The 22,135-nt window shown below is 36.2% G+C and overlaps 1 protein-coding gene across 5 annotated transcripts in view; it reads right to left on the bottom strand.

Annotated features, from left to right (window-relative positions):
- The window catches only part of GPC5 (glypican 5), a 1,584,132-nt gene that overhangs the window by 534,149 nt on the left and 1,027,848 nt on the right, over window positions 1-22,135 (bottom strand). For 3 of the 5 annotated variants that reach the window (NM_001102070.1, XM_059892044.1, XM_059892047.1), the window contains 1 exon segment: window positions 16,018-17,136. The exons of the other annotated variants lie outside the window; for them this stretch is intronic. In NM_001102070.1, the coding sequence (NP_001095540.1) occupies window positions 16,907-17,136 (230 nt within the window). In that variant the 3' untranslated portion in view covers window positions 16,018-16,906. 5 annotated transcript variants of the gene reach the window in all.

The raw sequence follows: 22,135 nt of genomic DNA, 5'->3' as shown, positions 1-22,135 counted from the left end.
TTTCATTTCAGGGCTATCATCGAGATGTTTTAGCACCCTGAAATGAAAGACAGATGCTTCGTTCCCATAATGATAATTGGAAAATGAAAGGTCATATATGGGCAGAGTTTTCCTGTCTGCTCTACAGATAAAAATGTTTTATCTCAACAACCTGTAACACAAGCAGTTATAGTAACCTGGGATCACCAAGTTATCAGTGACACCTTCACAGAGCAGTCAAGGTCATTTGAGCAGAGCAGCCCTCATATGAAGTTTGCCTTGGGTGTGCTTTCAAAGTGAGAGAAGGCGACGGGTAAGGGGATTCTGGCAGCAATGACATCTGTCTAGTCCTTCAGTGCGCATGTGTTATGACCACCACCCAGTCGTAAGCATCATTAATCTACAACTCTGCCTGGATCTCTGTCAGCACAGACTATTGCTCACAGTGAAGAGAGAGAGCCTTTTGAAGTGAATATGCTGTTCCCCCTCCGAACCCCTCAAATGTCCATGCATTCATTTGGGACCAATTCTTCACGGATTCTCTGCCAGATGAGAATAAGGCTATTTGTGAAGCCATCTTACTTTTCCTCCAGCCTCAAACTTCACATTCTGGAATTGTCTGCTTTTAAGATCACTCTATGGGGTTTATTAAGGAAGAGAAATGACACACACTGCCTTGGTACTGCTGAGACATTTCAGCAGATATGTATCTTTTTTAGAAAAATATTATCAGGGAGAACTATAAGTTGATCACATAAATGATGGGATTGCAATTACATTTCCTTAAGTCATGCTGTGCCCAGATAGAGCCGACAATAATTTTTTAAAAGCAAGTTATTGTCCAACTTAGCAGGGAAAAAAAATATTATAACAACAAATGACTTCTGGGGTTGTGACAGCCCATCCTAGGTCTCCAAGTGAAATTCAGAGTCCTGCACAGAAAGATGGGATGGACCAAAAACTGAACATAAATGCAATATTTGCATAAACATTCATATCTAGATCAATCTCTGCTCCATTTCCTGGGAGACTTGGCTGAGCTGACAATTAGTTCTAGTCACTTACCAATCAGATAGCAACTAAAAGAAACCGGAGTGAAAGAATAAGCTATAAAACAGTATTTCTGTGTGTATGCATACATATATATCTGCCTTAATATGGCATTTTGTGAACATATTTAATTGAAAAATACTTCTCTAAGCACCATACCAAATTGCTATTTTTTCCACTTCTAAATTTCAGAAAAACTGCTGAACAAATGGCCTTAATGAACTAAATTGCTCTGTAGTGGAATGAATGAATACTTAAGACTTTTAAACTTCAAATGCTAAGCATCTAGTTTTGTTCTCTGGGAACACAAAACAACATAACAGTTGTATTATTAGAGTTACTACAGATTTTTCTGCAAAGTATCCTCATGATATAAAATTTTTTCGATAACTTTTTTTAATGGAAAGAAGTCTTCAAAGTTAGGATTTATCACCAGGCCTTGGGTGGTTAATTGATATCTTTTAATATGCCTAAAGGACACGCTTACTAAAGTGACTAAATAAAGGGAAATATGATGACTACCAGAATATGACCTGAAATACTTTATTGACTATAAAATTGAAAATGATTGGCTTCAGTGTTTCCTCTTTCAGTGTTCCCTTCTTTTTATGACTCTCATTTTCAAAGAACACAAGATTCAATGTATCTGTGAATGAAACCAAAAGAAGCATGTTATAACTTTAGTCTTCTGATCTTTTTTAATCTTGCAAATAAGTGAACTTAATTACTGTTCCCTTTGTTTTTAAAGTTATTCAACTTGTGACAATCAGCCCTACAGGCAAAATAAGTGTTAGGAACCCTTTTTACTGTTGATTTTGAAAAGTTAACTGGTAAATCATTTATTGTTTGAATAAATGACTCATTGGAAAAGACTCTGATGCTGGGAGCGATTGGGGGCAGGAGGAGAAGGGGACGACAGAGGATGAGATGGCTGGATGGCATCACTGACTCGATGGACGTGAGTCTGAGTGAACTCCGGGAGTTGGTGATGGACAGGGAGGCCTGGCGTGCTGCGATTCATGGGGTCGCAAAGAGTCGGACAGGACTGAGCGACTGATCTGATCTGATGTCTGATATTTCCCTTCAGGCAGAAGGCTAGTATATATGATCAGAAGACTGGCTCTTCTGTGTGGCATTGCAGAAAGTTAGAGGTATTAATCAAGTAACAGGCTTCAAGACGTCAAACAAGGTAAAGAATACCCATCATTTATATCTCATGTCCTACATGCCAAAAACTGTATAATGCTCTCAGGGAAAAATATATCCCAGCTCTAAAAATGCTTATGTGTGTGCTAAGTTGCTTCAGGCATGCCCAATTCTTTGTGACCCTATAGACCAGACCATACTACACCAGGCTTCTCTGTCCATGGGATTCTCCAGGCAAAAATACTGGAGTGGTTTGCCAAGCCCTCTTCCAGGGGATCTTCCCAACACAGGGATCGAACCCACATGTCTTATGTCTCCTGCACTGGCAGGTGGGTTCTTTACCACTAGTGCCACCTGGGAAGCACCAGAGATGCTTACAATCTACAGTACAATCATACATAGAGATTGTTATTTATAATTGTGACAAATGCAATGATGAATTAAAGTTTTCCATTTTGAATGTCATAAAATCTCTGTAAAAGGTCTCGTTAAAGCCAGTCTTAAGAGAAAATTAAGTCATGGTGCTAAGATTAGACATATTATAGTTTTGAACAAAGGTTTTTATGGCTCCAGAGTCTATACTATTTTGATTACATCATTCATCATAATCTCAAAGACAAAACAGAGCCTCACATATCCAATTTATAACCTCAAGATGTCCTAAAGCCTGGAAATATCATGCTAAACAATGCTTTTCATGTCAGTTATCAATGGAAGAAGCTAAGGACATGTGAAAAGAGTAACTCCAACCTTCTCTGTAGTAATGCCACAGACAGGCATAGCTTTAATGGTGGCTTTGCTGGACTGCCTAGAATCATTTGTACAATCATTCTACTGCCGTTTTTATATATTATATTTGAAGTGAAATCAAGTGAAGTTGCTCAGTCATGTCCGACTCTTTGCGACCCCATGGACTGTAGCCCACCGGGCTCCTCCATCTATGGGATTTTCCAGGCAAGAATACTGGAGTGGGTTGCCATGTCCTTCTCCAGGGGAACTTCCTGACCCAGGGATTGAACCCGGGTCTCCTGCATTGTAGGCAGACACTTTATCATCTGAGCCACATTGGCTTCAATTAAGCCTCACCCCTTAGTTTCACATACGTGACCAAAAACAGTCATACTCTCAATCCAAAATCTGTTGGGAATAGCAAGTAAATGGTATTTTCTTTTGACTGGCTGCCTAGATGTGAGGATAATTAAACCCAGGGTTCTTTATGACCAATTGGTAGCCATATTTTCCATAATTCAAGGAAATCTACCAGAGAATAAAGGCACTAAAGAGAAAAGAGGGAGAGACGAAGAAGTGAGAAAGGGAGGAGGGAGGGGAAGATAGGGAACTTTTCTAGTTCCTTCTAGCTGGCTCCAGAATCTCACTATGTATGGGGCACAATAGGAGGTAAGGAGTTCAGCTTCCCTGGCTTTAGAATCATTAACAAGGATTTATCAGTGTGTCCCTACTATAAGTCAGATCTGTGCAAAATGCTAGGATGTTAGCCTAAGTAAAATAACATACCACTGTATTATTATAACTTAAAGACCATATCCTGTGATTAATGTCTCAATGCACAGAGTTGGACATGACTGAAGTGACTTAGCAGCAGCAGCTCAAAATAAAAAAAATTACTAAATGATCCAAGACTCAGTTTTTAATAATTCCTCTATTTTTTTCTCTATAATCATTATGTATTTTTAAAAATGTGACAAGACTATTTAAAAATAACTTCAATGGGAATTTTTCTGAATTCAATCTAATATTTGCAATCATATGTCTATGAAGCACATTCTTTCCCTCCTCACGCTCCCCCTCCGCAACCACACACACACACACACACACACACACACTTCTCCTTCTCCCTTTCCCTGCCCCTTTCCTTCTCCTTAGCATAATGAATTTGAAAGCTAGGGAAACGGAACTATTTAAAAAAGAAATTCTTATTGGTCAACTTTTCTAGTTGCAGTTTCCGTGTAACATTACATCCAACTAAGAATGTTGCTCGCCATCTGGCTCTACAAGGATTGAGTCATTAGCCACCACAATTGTTGACCTTCAAGACACTCTGAAAGAAGTCCAGGGTGCAGATCAGGAATGATGCACTCTGTGCTCTAGGAAAACTGGAAGAACAGGCCTTCAGATATTTCAGGAGAAAATGTTATGCATCCAATTTCTTGATTGTTCCCATACTTAGAAAAACATGAAAATCATTAAGCTATCTGTGGTTTATGACTAGCTTATGTGCTTCATAACTTCTCTCAGTATGTGGCCTGACTGCATGTACCCATTCTCCAAAATCACATATATGCTGAACCCCTATCCCTTTCTTTGGAGCAGTTCTTCAGAGGTATCTGAGAGACTGTATCCTGGGCTATAGCACTTGGTAAATCTCCAAATAAACCAAACTCATAGATCTCAAGTTATGTGTCTATTTGTCAACATTAAGAGACAATTTGTTCTTTTGCTTCAGTATTACTTGATCTTTAAACTATTTTGTCCCATGCATACTATGAATCTAAGTCTAGCAAATCTAGCCAGCAATTCTTAGATGATTACACTAATGCAAATACAATTTGACCAACATTCACTGGACACTGTACTAATATTGTCCTTGTCCTCAAGGAGTTCACGGTATACTGGGGAAGATAGACATGCAAAATGTACTTAAACTTCAGAGTGAGAAGCACAGCAATAAAAGCATGTGCCAAATATGAAGGTAACATGGAGGAGAAATTTATTCTATTTGGAAGCATTTAGAAAGGCCTCAGATGAGAGTTGATTCAAGAAGTAAGGTTGAGTTCAGTTGCTCAGTTGTGTCCAAATCTTTGCGACCCCATGGACAGCAGCATGTCAGGTTTCCCTGTGCATCACCAACTCACAGAGCCTACTCAAACTCATGTCCATCACATCAGTGATGCCATCCAATCTACTTATCCTCAATCGTCCCCTTCTCCTCCTGCCTTCAATCTTTCCCAGCATCAGGATCTATTCAAATGAGTCAGTCCTTTGCATCAGGTGACCAAAGTATTGGAGTTTCAGCTTCAGCATCAGTCTTTCCAATGAATATTCAGGACTGATTTCTTTTAGGACTGACTGGTTTGTATCTCCTTGCAGTCCAAAGGATTCTCAAGAGTCTCTTCCAAAACCACAGTTTAAAAGCATCAATTCTTCAGCAGTCAGCTTTCTTTTTAGTCCAACTCTCACATCCATGCATGACTACTGGAAAAAACATAGCCTTGACTAGACGGACCTTTGTTGGCATAGTACTATCTCTATTTTTTAATATGCAGTCTAGGTTGATCATAGCTTTTCTTCCAAGAAGCCAGCGTCTTTTAATTTCATGGCTGCAGTCACCATCTGCAGTGATTTTGGAGCCCCCCAAAATAAAGTCTGTCACTGTTTCCATTGTTTTCCCATCTATTTGCCATGAAGTGATGGGACTGGATGCCATGATCTTGGTTTTATAAATGCTGAGTTTTAAGTCAACTTTTTCACTCTCCACTTTCATCAAGAGGCTCTTTAGTTCTTCGCTTTCTTCCATAAGGGTGGTGTCATCTGCCTATCTGAGGTTATTGATATTTCTCCCAACAATCTTGATTCCATTTTGTTCTTCATCCAGCCCAGCTTTTGCATGATGTACACTACATGTAAGTTAAATAAGCAGGGTGACAATATACAGCCTTGATGTACTCCTTTCCCAATTTGGAACCAGTCTGTTGTTCCATGTTCAGTTCTAACTGTTGCTTATTCACCTGCATACAGATTTCTCAGGAGGCAGGTCAGGTGGTTTGGTATTCCCATCTCTTTCAGAATTTCCCACAGTTTGTTGTGATCCACACATTTAAAGGCTTTGGTGTAGTTAATGAAGCAAAAGTATGTTTTTGTGGAACTCTCTTGCTTTTTCAGTAATCCAAGGGATGTTGGCAATTTGATCTCTGGTTCCTCTGCCTTTTCTAAATTCAGCTTGAACATCTTGAAGTTCACAGTTCATGTACTATTGAAGCCTGGCTTAGAGATTTTTGAGCATTTCTTTGCTAGAGTGTGAGATGAGTGCAATTATGCAGTAGTTTCAACATTCTTTGACATTGCCTCTTTGGGACTGGAATGAAAACTGACCTCTTCCAGCCCCATGGCAACTGCTGTGTTTTCCAGATTTGCTGGCATATTGAGTGCAGCATTTTCACAGCATCATCTTTTAGAATTTGAAATAGCTTACCTGGAATTCCATTCATCAACTCCACTAGCTTTGTTTGTAGTGATGCTTCCTGAAGCCCACTTGACTTCAGATTCCAGGATGTCTGTCTCTAGGTGAGTGATCACACCATCATGTTTATCTGGGTCATGAAGATCTTTTTTGTATAGTTCTGTGTATTCTTGCCACCTCTTAACATCTTCTGCTTCTGTTAGGTGCATAGTCTGCTGCTGTTAGGTTTATAAAGTGGGAAGGATTGAAAAAAATTGCTAGATAGAGCATCAGTGATAGAAATCAAGAACAAGAATAGTTTTCTTGACTTTATTTCATGACACTATTGTTAAAAGTTATGTGTGTGTATGTTAGTTGCTCAGTCGTGTCCGACTCTTTGTGACCCCATGGACTACATGCTCCAGGCGCCTCTGTCCATGAAATTTTCCAGGCAAGAATACCGGAGCGGGTTGGTGTTCCCTTTTCCAGGAGATCTTCCTTACCCAGGGTTCTAATCTGGATCTTCTGAACTTCAGGCAGATTCTTTACAGTCTGAGCCACAAGGGAAGTGCCCTTCCAACCAAGTTACTTAATTACTCGGGGAAAATAAGTTATGACAACTTCTTCTAGGGGAAGAGCTAGGTAGTAAATATTTTTGGTATAGAACCTGTGTTGTCTCGATTATTCTGTTCAATTCTCAAGCTGTAATTTGAAAGTCAGTATAGGTAAATATACAAAGAACAGGGTGTGACTGTGTGCCAATAAAACTTTATTTTAAAAACAGGTGATATATGGTTTGACCCATGGCCCATGGTGTGCAGGTCTATGGTATACAGTAATTACCAACAGCACAGAAAAAAAATGATCAAATGACCCTCAATTTTTTTTGACAGTTTTCTGTACCAGTGAAATAATATTCTGGCTGGGGGTGGGGGGTGAAGTTATTAAATTGTTAAATACTCCTTATTAATGTCTTCTGTTTTAAACTCAGAGCCTAGGTACACAGTTTATTTTCTTTCTAGTTCAATTTGTCTTTGGGGAAGGGACAGAAAAGTCTGTAGAGATGCTAATTAGCTTTCCAAAAGTGTTTCAATTCCTTTCAAATAACAAGTTTGGGAACTGAATAAATTTTATCACAGAATAAGTTAAGTGTAAGAGATGGTATTCAAGGAACACTGGGGACAATTCTTTGAACACAGGATAAAAATTATTACTAGAAGTGCATTTTCTCTAAAAAGCAATAATCCCAAGCTTCTTTATAATTTAGAGTCTTCAAGTTCCCTCAATTACCACATAGAATAAAGCTAAGGACATATAAAGACAAAAAAGGAGATAAAAATTTAGTTCAAACAACAAGGGTAAAGAGAAACAGATGGAAATTTCAAAAGTATCACTGCAAAATGGATTATATTTTGTGTTTATAAAAGAATATATAGAAACTTTTCTTCAAGATAATGCAAGTTAAAATAACTTACTGGACTTTTATTTCCACAAAATAAATAAGAAATAAAGTGTGGTAACTGTAATTCAAAATTAATTCTCCTGACCTATTTTAAGATTTTTTCACTAAGCTCTTCTAAGTCAGAGTATTAATATATTTTTTATCATAAGCTCTTTTTCTTTGTAACTAACCTCTAAGTCATAGTATTATTTTTGAACATAGCTGTATTAAGTTGTTAACTTCTGGGGTTTGTTTTAGTTGTATAAATATGTAATATACATACAAAACAAATATAATATAAACAAAATTTTAAAAATTATTAAACCTTTGCCACTTGCAAGATTTTGGGGGTCAATTGTTTTATTTTAAGCTTGAGGTTTTAAAATTTGGTTCATTAAAAGTTCCTACTTGAGGGCTTTAGAAATGTAGATTTTTGACAGTCTTTCCTCCAGGTGTTTCTGATCCAAGAGGAAATACTAAACTTTCCTAGATCCAAAAGACTGAGTGAAAAAAAGCTTGCTTTTTCAATTCTGCTAATAGAATGTATTTTATTTCTACTTAGTTTTGATGCTTTAACAATGCTATTAATACTTGGATACCCATTCTGTAGGAACTCTCTCCCAAAGAACTTCATATGTGTTAGGCAGTGATAAGCTTGGATTAAAATTAGTGTTCTGTTTTCTTATTTTAATATACATCAGTAATATTTTCATTTTAGACATTACAATTTATTTTGCACTGTTAAATATACATAATTTTAATCACTTAAGCTAGTTTAGGGTGAAAATGTAATGAATAAATGTAGCTTAAGGTAAAGAGACATAGTTGGTACTTCTCAAGGCATTTTTCACTTTGCTCACATAATCCTGCCACTTGTCTTCCCTTACCAGGAGAAGGTATGCTAAGTCCGTATCTATCAATAATTACTTTAATTGTAGATACATTGGAGAATTGTAATTTCTCTAATCAAAGAGCACACTGTAGCTGAATGAATAAAAAAACAAGAACCAGCAGTATGTTACTTACAAGAGATTTACTTAAGCTTTAAGAACACACACCGACTGAATATAAAGGGGTGGAAAAAGATGTTCCAGGAAAATGGACAGTAATATAAAGCAGGGGAGCTAACTATGCTTGTATCAAACAAAATAGACTTTAAGCTAAAGACTGCACTAAGAGACAAAGAAAGTTTAATAGAAGTCAGAGCCATTTTTCAAAGTATAAACAATAGACAACTTGTAGCTAGACTTACCAAGAAAAAAAGAGGAAACTAAAAATTCTAAAGGAAGAGGCGACTTTAAAATGAATACCACACAAATACAAGGAATCCCAAGAGACAACCATGAACAATTTCATCCCAACAAATGGGACAACTCAGAAAAACAGATAAATTCCCAGAAATATACAATCTAATAAGACAGAATCATGAAGACACAGATCTGAATAGATCAATTGCTAGGAAGAAATTGAATTAGTAACCAAAAAACGCTCCAACGAAGAAAAATCTAGGACCAGATGGCTTCACTGGTGAATTCTACCAAACATTTAAGAAGAATACATACTAATTCTTCCCAAACTTCTAAAAAATAGAAGAGGAGAGAGAACTTCTAAATTCATTTTATGAGGCAAGCATTACCGTAATACCAAAGCCAGGCAGGGATGCTACATAAAAAGAAAATTATATTTAAAAACAGACCAACATTCCTGTGAGTGAAAAAAATTCATTAGCAATTTATATCAGCACAGTAAATTCAATAATATATTGGAAATATTATATACCATAATCAAGTGGGATTTACTCCAGTGAAGAAATGATGGCTCAATTTTTACAAAACAATACATTAAAAACCAAATGAACAAAATGAAGAATACAGATCATAAACATCTCAATGAATACAGAAAAAAGCATACGACAAAATTTAACATCCTTTCATGAAACAAGCTCTCAACAAACTGGGTGTGGAGGGAAAAATACTTTAACATAGGAAGACAATATATGACAAGCCCAAAGAGTGTGTTAACACCATACTCAACAGTGAAAAGCTAAAAGTTTTCCCTCAAAGACCAGGAACAAGACAAGGATGCCAATCTCAAAACTTTGATTCAATACAATGCTGAAAGTTAAGGACAAAAAGATTAGGCAAGCATTAAAAATAAATGGCATCCAAATCAGAAAGGAAGAAGTAAAACTATCTCTCTCAGCAGATGAAATGATACTGTATATAGAAACCCCCAAAGATGATAATAAAATTGTTTAAATAAATACTTTTAATAAATTTTCAGGATAGAAGATAAATATATAAAAATTAGTTGGTTTTCTATATACCAAACTGTCAGAAAGAGAAATTAAGGTAATTCCATTTACAGTAATGTCAAAAGGAATAAAATACTTAGGAATAAATTTAACCAAGGAAGTAAAAGATTTTTATACTGAAAACACTAAAGCATTGATGAAAAAAAAATGTATGACACAAATAAATGATGCATGTGGAAGAACTAATATTGCTAAAATGTCCATACTACCACCCCAAGTAATCTATAGAGTCAATGCAATCTCCATAAAAGTTTCAATAAAATTTCTCTAACAGAAAGAAAACACACCCTAATATTTTATGAAATCACAAAAAATGTGGAGTAACCAAAGAAATCTTAAAAAGAACAAAGGCAGTCACACCCCACTCCAGTACTCTTGGCCTGGAAAATCCCATGGATAGAGGAGCCTGGTAGGCTGCAGTCCATGGGGTCGCTAAGAGTCGGACACGACTGAGCGACTTCACTTTCACTTTTCACTTTCATGCATTGGAGAAGGAAATGGCAACCCACTCCAGTGTTCTTGCCTGGAGAATCCCAGGGGGAGCCTGGTGGGCTGCCGTCCATGGGGTCGCACAGAGTCGAACACCACTGAAGCGACTTAGCAGCAGAAGCAGCAGCAAGGAAAAAGTGAAACTACCAGTCTCTAAGACTGGTCCCCATAGTTTGTTTTCTTGGTCTGAATGGGTTCCAGTATCTTATAGGACTAGCAATTATTAATTCTGTCATAGTGGTCATGATGCTAATCCATTGCATTCTATCTAGAACCTGAATGCTTTTGTGCATTTGTTCTTTCATCAGTAATTTCCATGATGCAATAAGGAAGTCACAAGTATGTAACGTACGGTATAGGGAATAAAATCAACAATATTGTCATAACTTTTTTTTTCTTTACTTTTAATTAGTTGGAGGATAATTGTTTTACAACATTGTCTTGGTCTCTGCTATACAACAACCTGAACCAGCGAATCACATGCTCTAAGTTTAGTTTGCTCACCTCCAGCTTCCCTATGCCAACAATCTCCAACCAGAACATACCTGAAGCTTTCCTCTCTTTACACGATACAATTTCTCATTCCCTTCTCTGACCTTGAGTCTCTGATGGTGACTGATTTCCTAGCTATGAACAAGTAACTTATTCATTTTCATTTGGGTGGTCTTCATTCATTTACACATCAGTTAAGTCTTCCTATCATAAAAAAAAATCTGATAGTAAGATAATTAACAATTTTGATAGCTCCTGCCATTAGATCAAATGAGAATATTGTGAGAATCGTTCTCACAATTCCCATCTCTTCCTCCTGAAGCAATATGCCTATTGTGGGTTTTTACAAACCTTAATATGAAAAGTCTTCCAACTGCTAATAGTGACTCCTTCATTTTAAGTTGCAATCCACATTGAAAACTTTGCCAGCAAATTTCGTGTCTTCTCCCTCAGACTCAATGTTATGACCTACATTTCCCACATAACGTTAGATATGCCTAGTTCATTTGAACCATATATCCAACATAAATTGTCACTTTTCTTAATAATTTCCCTTATCTCCTTGTACTTAACTCTCACCTGATCACACTTCAGTGTTGATGAACTTTCTTATGCATCTTTTATTTTGCTGTCGTATTGTTTCTGGCTAGTATCCAATTATAAATTGCAAATTCCCAAAGACAAAACAATTAAATTCCACTGTAATTTTGCAACAGAATATAGCACAAGACTGTACATTTTATGGATAATCATGTCTTATGGGCAATGGGATAATAAATGGGATTAAAAAAAAAAAAACAAGAACCAAATGATCTTTGTTCTCTTTCTAGATCCTTAAATTAAAAAGCAAAGCTTCTCAGAGTTCTGAGATTTCTCTGGAACAACGATTCTCAAGATGTGGTCCTTGGACCATCATCATCTGAGAGCTTGTCAAAAATGAAAATTCTTGCCCCTTTCATTCACATACTGAATCAGAGGGCAAGAATTTTAACCCTGTCACATGGTGATTCTGAAGCAGGCCAAAGTTTTGGAACCAGTATGGTATACTCTTAGTACTGCAAGTATGGTCCACGGAACCAGAAGTTTTGGCATCACTTGGTAGCTTGTCCAAAGTTCAGAATCTTAGGCCTCAACCCAAACCTGCCAGATGAGAATCTATATCCTAAATAAGAATCTGCTTGGGTGATTTGTTTGCATATGAAAGTTTGAGAAAAGTTTGTCTGGAGAATTTCACTGTGCAGAAATTATCAAGAAAAATCAACCACCCATTTTATTTTGTTTCTGGTCCGAGAGGAGTATGTTACTAGCTCTGCTATTAAGAGTCAATCGTGCCCATCTCTTACTAACTAGGAGTTCACCACCATCATGTCAAGAGTTTAAGATCAGTCATTATGTATTTACACCACAAAAATCAGCAAATACTTCAAAAGTCAGAGCCTCCCAACCCTGTCCGCTGCTTTACCTGCATGCCAATGGTAAGACAGGTCATTTTATTAAATCTTAATCTAAAGTATGGTATATTTAGCTGACCAGGAACCAGAACTTTTTGAATCAAAACTTTATCCTCTTTTTGAAAACTTCTACTGTTATATAGCAGTATAATTTTAACTAAGGTTTTAATCTGTACTGTGGTTTCTTTCTGTTAAAAGAAAAATTTCCAAGTTTGATTCTATAGTTATTGAGAGGGTTAATAAATTCACAGTGGAGCTCAAGTTTTGATACTTTAGTAGGAAAATTGCAACCCAAGGTCAAAGCAATATGTTATAATATTAATGGAATTATTGAATAATTCCAAGAAAATATGAATGGCATTTTAGTAACTACATTCAGCAACATTATACCAATCATATTATTATGAATTATTCAGTTGTGTGAGACTAACTATTCTCCTTCCTTCACTATTAATCAGATGAAGGAACATTACTGTGACCTTGGTTAGTTGTGGTGGGATTTGTACCTTTTAGAAAGAGTAAAACGAAACTAGCTAGAGCTGATTACTATTTTTCTATATTAGCAATTTTTATTAAAACAGACTTTCTGATGTATAGAATTTCATGTCCATAACCTTAATACTGTGCTTTAAAAGAATCTTCTTTGTGAGGTATGTTCAACAACAGAATGCTATCAGAAATATAAAAGCCTGTTAAAGCTAGAAAGAGATTTACAGTCACAAGGCATGAATAAAGCATCTGCCAGAAAACAAAACAGAGAGATCAAACTTCCTAAGAAGCTTGGACTAATAGACCCAAGAGTTTTCCCTGGGCTTCTCATGTGATTGTAAGACGTGAGAATAGAGACAGTTGATAAATGTTTTCAAGATTTGCTGTTTTCAGTGGTTCACTGTCAGTGGTTACTATTTCTTTCTGCAGGGAGAATATGATATATAGCTTATGAAGGAGGACTGTGGTCAATTTCATAATTTCTGACATACTAATAAAAGTATAACAAAGTATTCTATGAATTTTTTGCGTAGCAAGTTTTCCGGAAACTCATGTATTAACCTAGTGGATGGCATTGCCACCTATGTTTTGTGAAGCAGAAAAAAATTGTATTAAGGGGCTATTCACACTAAACCTCCTGACTTTACAAACAGAAACACAAGAGTATACTTCAATAACTGCCCTAGATTTAACACTAATGTTTCTTTACTATTTACATTGTTGTTGTTCAGTTGCTAAGTCATGTCCAACTCTTTGGGACCCCATGAGCTGCAGCACGCCAGGTTTCCCTGGCCTTCACTATCTCCCTGAGTTTGCTCACACTCATGTCCATTGAGCTGATAATGCCATCCAACCACCTCATCCTCTGTCACCCTCTTCTCCTTTTGCCCTCAATCTTTCCCAGCATCAGGGTCTTCTCCAATGAGCCAGTCCTTCGCATCAGGTGGCCAAATATTGGAGCTTCAGCTTCAGTACCAGTCCTTCCAATGAATATTTAAGGTTGATTTCCTTTTAGAATTGACTGGTTTTTATCAATATTCTACTTCCAAAATATTTCATTTATAATAAACTACAGATTACCCAAAAAGCATAGATAATGCATTGTAATGATGTAGGTATTTTCATGCTCTATAACATGATATAGGAACAAAGATAATACCTGAAAATGTTGAGTTCATCTGCTCTTTTCAATAATTAAAGGGTCTTTTAAAGGTGAGATTTAGTCAAGACAAAATGATTACTTCAGAAGACAGTGTTCAAACAATATTTTTATTTTTATAGAGTCTTTATCTCTCAATACGGTTGTCCGCATCACAGAAAAATCATCTTACTTTTCAGATAGGAAAATAATGAGGTCAAGGACAGTGCCACATAATTGGCACAAGATGGTGGATTAATTCTCATCTGAAATATTTTTAGTAAGTAGCATTGTAAGCCAACAAAAACAGTAATTTTCTGTTTTTGTTTTGTCATACTTTAGTATACCATAATGTAACAGAAGTTTCACTTGAAAAAATTATATTTAATTTGGGAGGAAACTGCTGATATTATAAGACCATGTGAAAAGGCAGGTTAGAATAAATTAATACTTTTGGGGAAGATAAGGGCTGTTTTATTTACTTTTTCTTTGATATTCATGCAACATTTCAGTGCTTCACATTTTGAAAATTATAGAAAATACACTATGTCAATAAGGACACTTTCAGCTGTAAGTTTGTAAGCTAGTGTCTCAAAATAGTGAAGAGTCAGTGTAATTCTGTTCTATTACTGCTGTAAAACATAATTACAAATTCAGTACCTTTTTTAAAAATCAGTTATCTCAGTTTCTGTGGGTCAGAAGTCCAGGAAAATCAGATACTGTTCAGAATCTCCCAGATGTTTCTTTCTTGAGGCTCTAGGTGAGAATTCCTTCCTTGGTTATTTGAGTTGTAGGCAGCATTCAGATCGTTGTGGTTGTAGGAATGAGGTGGCCATTTCCCTGCTGGCTGTCACCTCAGGGTCAGTTGTAGCTTATAGCAACTATTCATAATCCTTGGCCTGTGGTCCCTTCGCCATCTTTAAAGCCAGCAACACCCAGTTGACTCAGTCTTGCGCTTTGAGACTCTCCTGCCTCTCCTTCTATTTTATCTCTGCAACCTGTACTCTTGCTTTCTACTTTTATGGGCCTACATAATTACATTTGGCCCACTGGACAGTCCAGAGCACTAACTGTATTTTAAGGTAGAAGTAACTTTAATTCCATATGCAAAATCACCTTTCCATCTAATGTAACATATATAGGCATAACATGAAGGGATAAAGGATATGAAGGCCAAAATTCTACCTATCATATTCACAGTTCATAATAAGTGAAGCAAAAATCAAAAGAAAACATGCTAAGTATCTCTGGGTGATGAAAATTAACAAGAAAATCTTTATGAAAATGTATTATGAAATATTAATTTTAGTGACTAAGAAAGTAATATGAATTTCCCAACAAAATATTATGATCTAATCACACAAAGTATATGGTGTGGGAAAAAAAAAAAAAATAAGAACTCTTCCAGGGGAGAAATACTGATGATACATACATTTACAGTCAATGCACTTTGGACAGTAACTGCCTTCTAAAAGAGTGAAACACAACTAAACATTATAGTAGTAAGTGGATGCTGCTAAGTTGCTGCTAAATCGCTTCAGTCATGTCCGACTCTGTGCGACCCCATAGACGGCAGCCCACCAGGCTCCCCCGTCCCTGGGATTCTCCAGGCAAGAACACTGGAGTGGGTTGCCATTTCCTTCTCCAATGCATGAAAGTGAAAAGTGAAAGTGAAGTCGTTCAGTTGTGTCTGACTCTTCTCGACCCCATGGACTGCAGCCCACTAGGCTCCTCCGCCCATGGGATTTTCCAGGCAAGAGTACTAGAGTGGGTTGCCATTGCCTTCTCCGTTAGTAAGTGGATAATGCTTGTTAAACATATTTGGAAGTGACTCAGTTACTTTTCTTTTTCTTTTTTTTTTTATTCTTAAATTTAATAATTTTAAAACATGTGTTCCCCATCCTGAACCCTCCTCCCTCCTCCCTCCCCATACCATCCCTCTGGGTCGTCCCAGTGCACCAGCCCCAAGCATCCAGCATCGTGCATTGAACCTGGACTGGCATCTTATTTTCCATTTAACATGTTAGATAAAAAGGATTGACATGCCAATATCTTCTGTTTCTTTGTATCTTAAAATTTTTTAAGCAAACCACTGATTTCCACTTTTTAGAGAAAATTAAGTAGGTGGAGTTTCCCTCCCATCTTAAAGAATCATCAATTTTGCTGATATAATTGGCACCCTTATCCCATCTTACAATAACTCTACAGTAATGATGCCCTGTGCATTTTGCAATTCAGAAACTACAAATCTATTGACCCTTTAATAGAAAATAAATTAAGCATTTTGCATTCAAATCTCAGTAGGTGAACAACACAGTCCTCTTGTTAAAATTCATGAACATAAGAAAGAACCAGATATTTTAAGTTATAAGGGACTAGAAGAAAACAGTTTTAATAGCCTTCCCCAAGCCATGGCCATGAAACATTTCTACACATTTCATCAAATTATTTCATATTCATCTTTTATATAGATTTCCAAGTTTGTTTTAGCCAATCTAATGTTTCAGTGCTCAGCTAAATTCTCTATACTCAGAAATACCACTTATAATTACATAAATACATTCAAATTCTAAGCAGTAATAGGTGATACCAAGAAATCTTAAATTCTAAAAAAATCATCACCCTTAAATTTTAAAATAATGATTTAATGATTCTAGAGTGATGGAGAAGCCTTCTGGAAAAGTATTTACTAAAGTAGTGTTAAAGAAGAACCTGCCTGAAAACACATATTTGACAATGCCTAATGGACTATAAAGAAAGCTGAGCACCAAAGAATTGATGCTTTTGAACTGTGGCGTTGAAGAAGACTCTTGAGAGTCCCGTGGACTGCAAGGAGATCCAACCAGGCCATTCTAAAGGAGATCAGTCCTGGGTGTTCACTGGAAGGACTGTTGAAGCTGAAACTCCAATACTTTGGCCACCTGATACGAAGAGCTGACTCATTTGAAAAGATCTTGATGCTGGGAAAGACTGAAGGCAGGAGGAGAAAGGGACAAAAGAGGATGAGATGGTTGGATGGCATCAATGATTCAATGGACATGAGTTGGGTAAACTCTGAGAGATGGTGATGGACAGGGAGCCCTGGAGTGCTGCAGTCCATGGAGTCACAAAGAGTCGGATACTACTGAGAAACTGAACTGAACTGAATGAATATCAGACTACATAGGTTTATTAAACACTTGTTGATTTTCTTTAATAGAATCAGAGTTAGCATTTGAGAGTATACCATAAATCTTTTTCTGGCCTTTAGCAGAGTACTTATTTTGGTATCTTGTGAAATTATACTATAAAAATCAATTCTAATTACTACATATAATACAACACAGGCAAAAGATAGGGAAATGAAATGTTAATGGTAAGTGATTATGCATTAAACTGCAAGGATTTTTATGATGAGAAGTTCTGAGATTTGATGCTATCACTACTCTTAATTCATTTTTATTGAAGTTCATTGAGCAAATAGCTTAAGACCCATAAAGCAGTTTTCCTGGAATAGTTTGTGGTACTGATATCCAGTTTTATTCATTCAGGCTTCACTTATTGGGTGCACATTTGATTCAGTGGACTATATTGGATGTGCATGCGTGTTAAGTCATTTCAGTCATGTCCGACTCTTTGTGACCCTATGGACTATAGCTTGCCAGGCTCCTCTGTCCATGGGATTCTCCAGGATACTGGAGTGGGTTGCCATTCCCTCCTCCAGGGGATCTTCCTAACCAAAGGATGAAATCCGTATCTCTTTCATCTAGCCTGCATTCGCAGGCAGATTCTTTACCACTAGCGCCACCTGGGAAACTCCTATTATATGGGGTACCAAAGGAAATACAGCAACAAGACATTAGAAATAGTTCTAAAGATGCAATGATAATATGACAGTTATTACATTAGAATCTAATAATCAACTGTCTTACATTTTTACTCACTGTCATCTTTGTGAGGGCTGAGATTATATCTTTCTTATCGTGACATCACCCCAGGCTCTCCTAGTGCTTTGCAAACAGTTAAGTGTTCAACAAATATTACCTTGATGTGTTTGGTCTATGAATGAGTTCAAATTTTATGTGGACAAATATCACTGAGATGGTGCACAGGGAAAGAGAAGTCAGTGCATAAAGTTCATGCCTGACTACAACACCTAAAGACAGTTTTTCTTCTCATACATGAAGAACATTAACTGAAAGCCAGTAATTACTCTTCTCCCTGGAAAACTAAAGGGAGTCCTCAGTTCAAAAATATGTATGCCTGGCTTTAGTTAATTAGTCTGACTCCAGCTTTTCAAAGGAATATAAAGTTGATACCTAGCATTTTAAAGTAATTTAAATAATAATTAACTCATAAGCTATTTGTTACTCTTACAAACTTCATAATTCAGGATTTTATTTAATTTTTACCAGTTTGTTTCTGAGGTTATGAGTACAGTTTCCAGCTCACTGGTGATAATAAAAGATCTTTAGTAACTGAATGCTTTACTGCTTACCATTCCCACAAATATAACTGATTTATCCATCCTAAAAAGGGTCTTGGAAGCCTTTTCACATACACTGCCCTCATTTCCATCACTGAGGAAAATCCAATGTTTGCTATTTTTCATATTTCATTCCAGGTCACAAAGACACTAGAGACACTTTTTTTTTTCCCCAAAAAAATTGCCTTACAAATTAAGAAGGAAATGGAAAACCTTTGTAATTATGCAAGTAAATAGGATATACATCCAGAATTTAAGGGTCTTAGGGTGGAAGTAAAAAATGAAAAAATAATTTTAAAATAAAAAATGACATGATCATTAATCTGTTATATAGTGAGTACAAAGTATCTCTTATCAACCTCAGATTTTGTCACTGATATTATGAGAAAGGTAAAAAGTGACAAGAATTTGAACAAACAAAGTAAAATGCTTTAGCTGCTGAAAATATCAATAAGCATATCCATTAGAATGTCATTGTTTTACAGAGAAATTTTGTGGCAACAGAACTCCAACTATGTAAATGAGCCAATGACCTTCTAAACATTACTTTTAGTGAATGCATCAGGGTGATTAAAATTAAATATGGTTTAAGTGTGATAGTGATGAATTTGTTTATAAATTTATGGGATATGGGATAGATTAAGTCTCACAGCTATGAAGCTATCACTCTCTGTTGTTTTAGAAGCAGATAGTCTAACGTTACCAACTCTACACTTGGGAGTTTTCTGATTAATGTGGTCGGTTTTCATCTTTTTCCGTTTTGTATTTGGTTGTTTCTTTGTATGCATTACCAGTATAGATGCGACATGTAGCAACAAATCAAATGGATTATTAATATAGCTGTTCTGTCTGAAATGAGTGTAAAATGATGATTCAATACAGAGAAGTTCAAACTATGCTTTGAAGTAAAATAAATCTAGGCAACAATAATGCTGAAAGTATACCAAGTAAACTGCAAATCAAATATTTTTGCAACCTGTCAATTCCCAAATCCTCTGTCGAACTTTTCAAATAACAGAACTGTATTTGTGTGATATGTGCACTAGTCTTGAAGCACTAATGCCAATGTCTGAATAATACTACTATCAGAGTTTCAATCAAAAAATGAAATTTGTGTTGATGCCTGGGTGACATTTTTTTCTTAGGTATAGTGCTGAATGCTCTAGATGTACAAAAGAAAGTAATCTTCTGTCTTCTTTTCTGACAAATATTTAATAGAACAGCAATAGCTGTAATAAGTGTGGGTGGCCTTAACTTTCAATTGCAATGTCAGATAAAACACTCAAATCCAAGTCTATCTGTTCAGACACTCCGTTTTTTTAAAAATTAAACCAGAATTGCCCTTATAAAATAATGTTTTAACATCTATTAGTGCACTCAAGATGTGAAGAATTTCAGGAAAAAAAAAAACTTAATGATGCAATAATGCTAACTTTATTGAGGCCTTCTATTACTCATGTTTGCCTGTGTTAATGAAAGTTATTCATGAGGCACTCATTCCTACAGGGTACTAAACCACTAGTCAAATAAATTACAAATTAAAAATGTTAAGTGGAATATTCATCCAATTATAGGGAGACAATAAGGGAGAAAACCAGAATTGGAGTAGAGAGCTTCTTGCTTTTACATATATTGTTTTTGAATAATAGTTGCAGAGCTTTATTTGCTGTCTTTTACAATACATTGATATATTTTACTCATATAATATACTTCACTTTATATTATTACTCCTCTGGGAATACATGGTTTAATTGTTCCCTATTCTCACAGACTCAACTGGAAAAAGAAAGAGAGACATTAAACTTATAGGAAGACTGCTATATAAGTCTATTTAGGATCAATGCTAAATCCTCTATTAGCAAGATGAAAACATATTTCCAAAATCAATGTTGAATCTCAAGAGTAGAAATATACCATAATATCACAATCTCTAAACATGATGTCCTCTACAATTTACTAAAATTAGGAAAATATTTGAAAATCAGGTTCATGCTTTGTTATAGTCAAACATAACCTAAGGCCAGTTTTGTGTTTCTAGCACATTTCTTCAGGAAACACTAAGTATTTAACTACAGGAACTATAGGCTTAGTACAGTGCTGCCCACCAGAGGGCAAAAGATGAATGAGTCCATATCCTAGTAAACCCTATAGGGTATCATTGCAGAATACTACCAATGTAGTCATCTGAATTTCAGTTTTCACAAGCCAGATTTCCAATTTTCAAATTTACAAGCTTAATAAAATACCTCTCAGCTCTTTTATTTTGTATCTTCTATTTCTCTCCAAGTCACGCACATGCTTTCCTCTACTATCGTGAACATATGGAGAGTAACTATAAGCATTGTTTTGTCATCATTGTCTACTAGGCCCATCAAATTTTTCAGTCTGACGCCATTTTTATTTATTTATCTCCTAAATGTGGATGACATTTTCATTTCTTTGCCTACCAGAGTACTTGTGATTGTCACTGCGTATTTTACAATCTTAGTTGCTGCATTTTCATGTTTTTTTAAAATGTTGACCTTCGTTCTGGCATGCAAATTATTTGAAAATAGTTAAATGCTTTCAAGGCTTGTTTTTAAGTTTCATAAAGGCAACTCAAAAACAGCTTTCATTTAGGGCCAACTTAACCCCACTGATAAGAGAACCTTCTGACAATTCTACCAAATAACCTGTGTGTTATAAGATTTCCATTCTGGTTGGTGGGAACAGGAACTATTCCAATATTTTTCTCTTAGATTTTGGGTAATTCTCTCTTCTGCTTTTGTAATCAGCACCAAAACAAAGACTTGAGGGTCACTCTCTTCATAGGGCTTTCTCTCTCTCCTTCCATCTCTCTCATCCTCCATCTTCTCTGATATTTGTTTCACAAATTCTAGCCATCTTGGCCTTCAGGAACTCTGGCTTCTGCTTTCTCAACTCACTGAGACTTCTGAGGTCTGTTTACTTCCCTTTCCTATACAGTGGCCTGGGAAAGCTAAGAGTGAGCTGAGGTGCCTGTAGTTCTTTGTCCATTTCCCTTCCCTTTGCTTTTATTTCCAATGTATGAAAATCATTGTCTGATCTACATCATCTCTTTTTCGAGTTGTTTAAGACATGAAGCTAAACTTGATTCCTGTTACTTTGTTTTGGACAGAAATAGAAGGATATCTGAGATCTTTGTGTCTGCATTAAAGGGATATTGGTTAAAACCTAAGACAAGAGTTCAGCTACTTTTAGCAAACACAGCTTGTTTAACATGAAGAGCAATGTATGAATTGAGAAATGGATATTCAATCCTACGGAAAATGCTTTCTGTGACATCTCAACATCTGACACTTGCACTCGGGTTCCTGGTGATGACAGAAATCAAAGACCAACAAAACCCACCCTTTCTCCTCTGTTGGGATAAATTATGTACTTGAATTTTAAAAGGCAGAAGAATTGCTAGTGACTGTGCTGAGAAAACAAGGCTATGTAAGCCTCTTTTATAACTAAAATTAATGACTGAAATTGTCTTGGCCA

The sequence above is a fragment of the Bos taurus genome, chromosome 12 (assembly GCF_002263795.3).
Source record: "Bos taurus isolate L1 Dominette 01449 registration number 42190680 breed Hereford chromosome 12, ARS-UCD2.0, whole genome shotgun sequence".
NCBI classification, from domain to species: domain Eukaryota; kingdom Metazoa; phylum Chordata; class Mammalia; order Artiodactyla; family Bovidae; genus Bos; species Bos taurus.
This window is presented reverse-complemented; position numbering and strand designations above follow the sequence as displayed.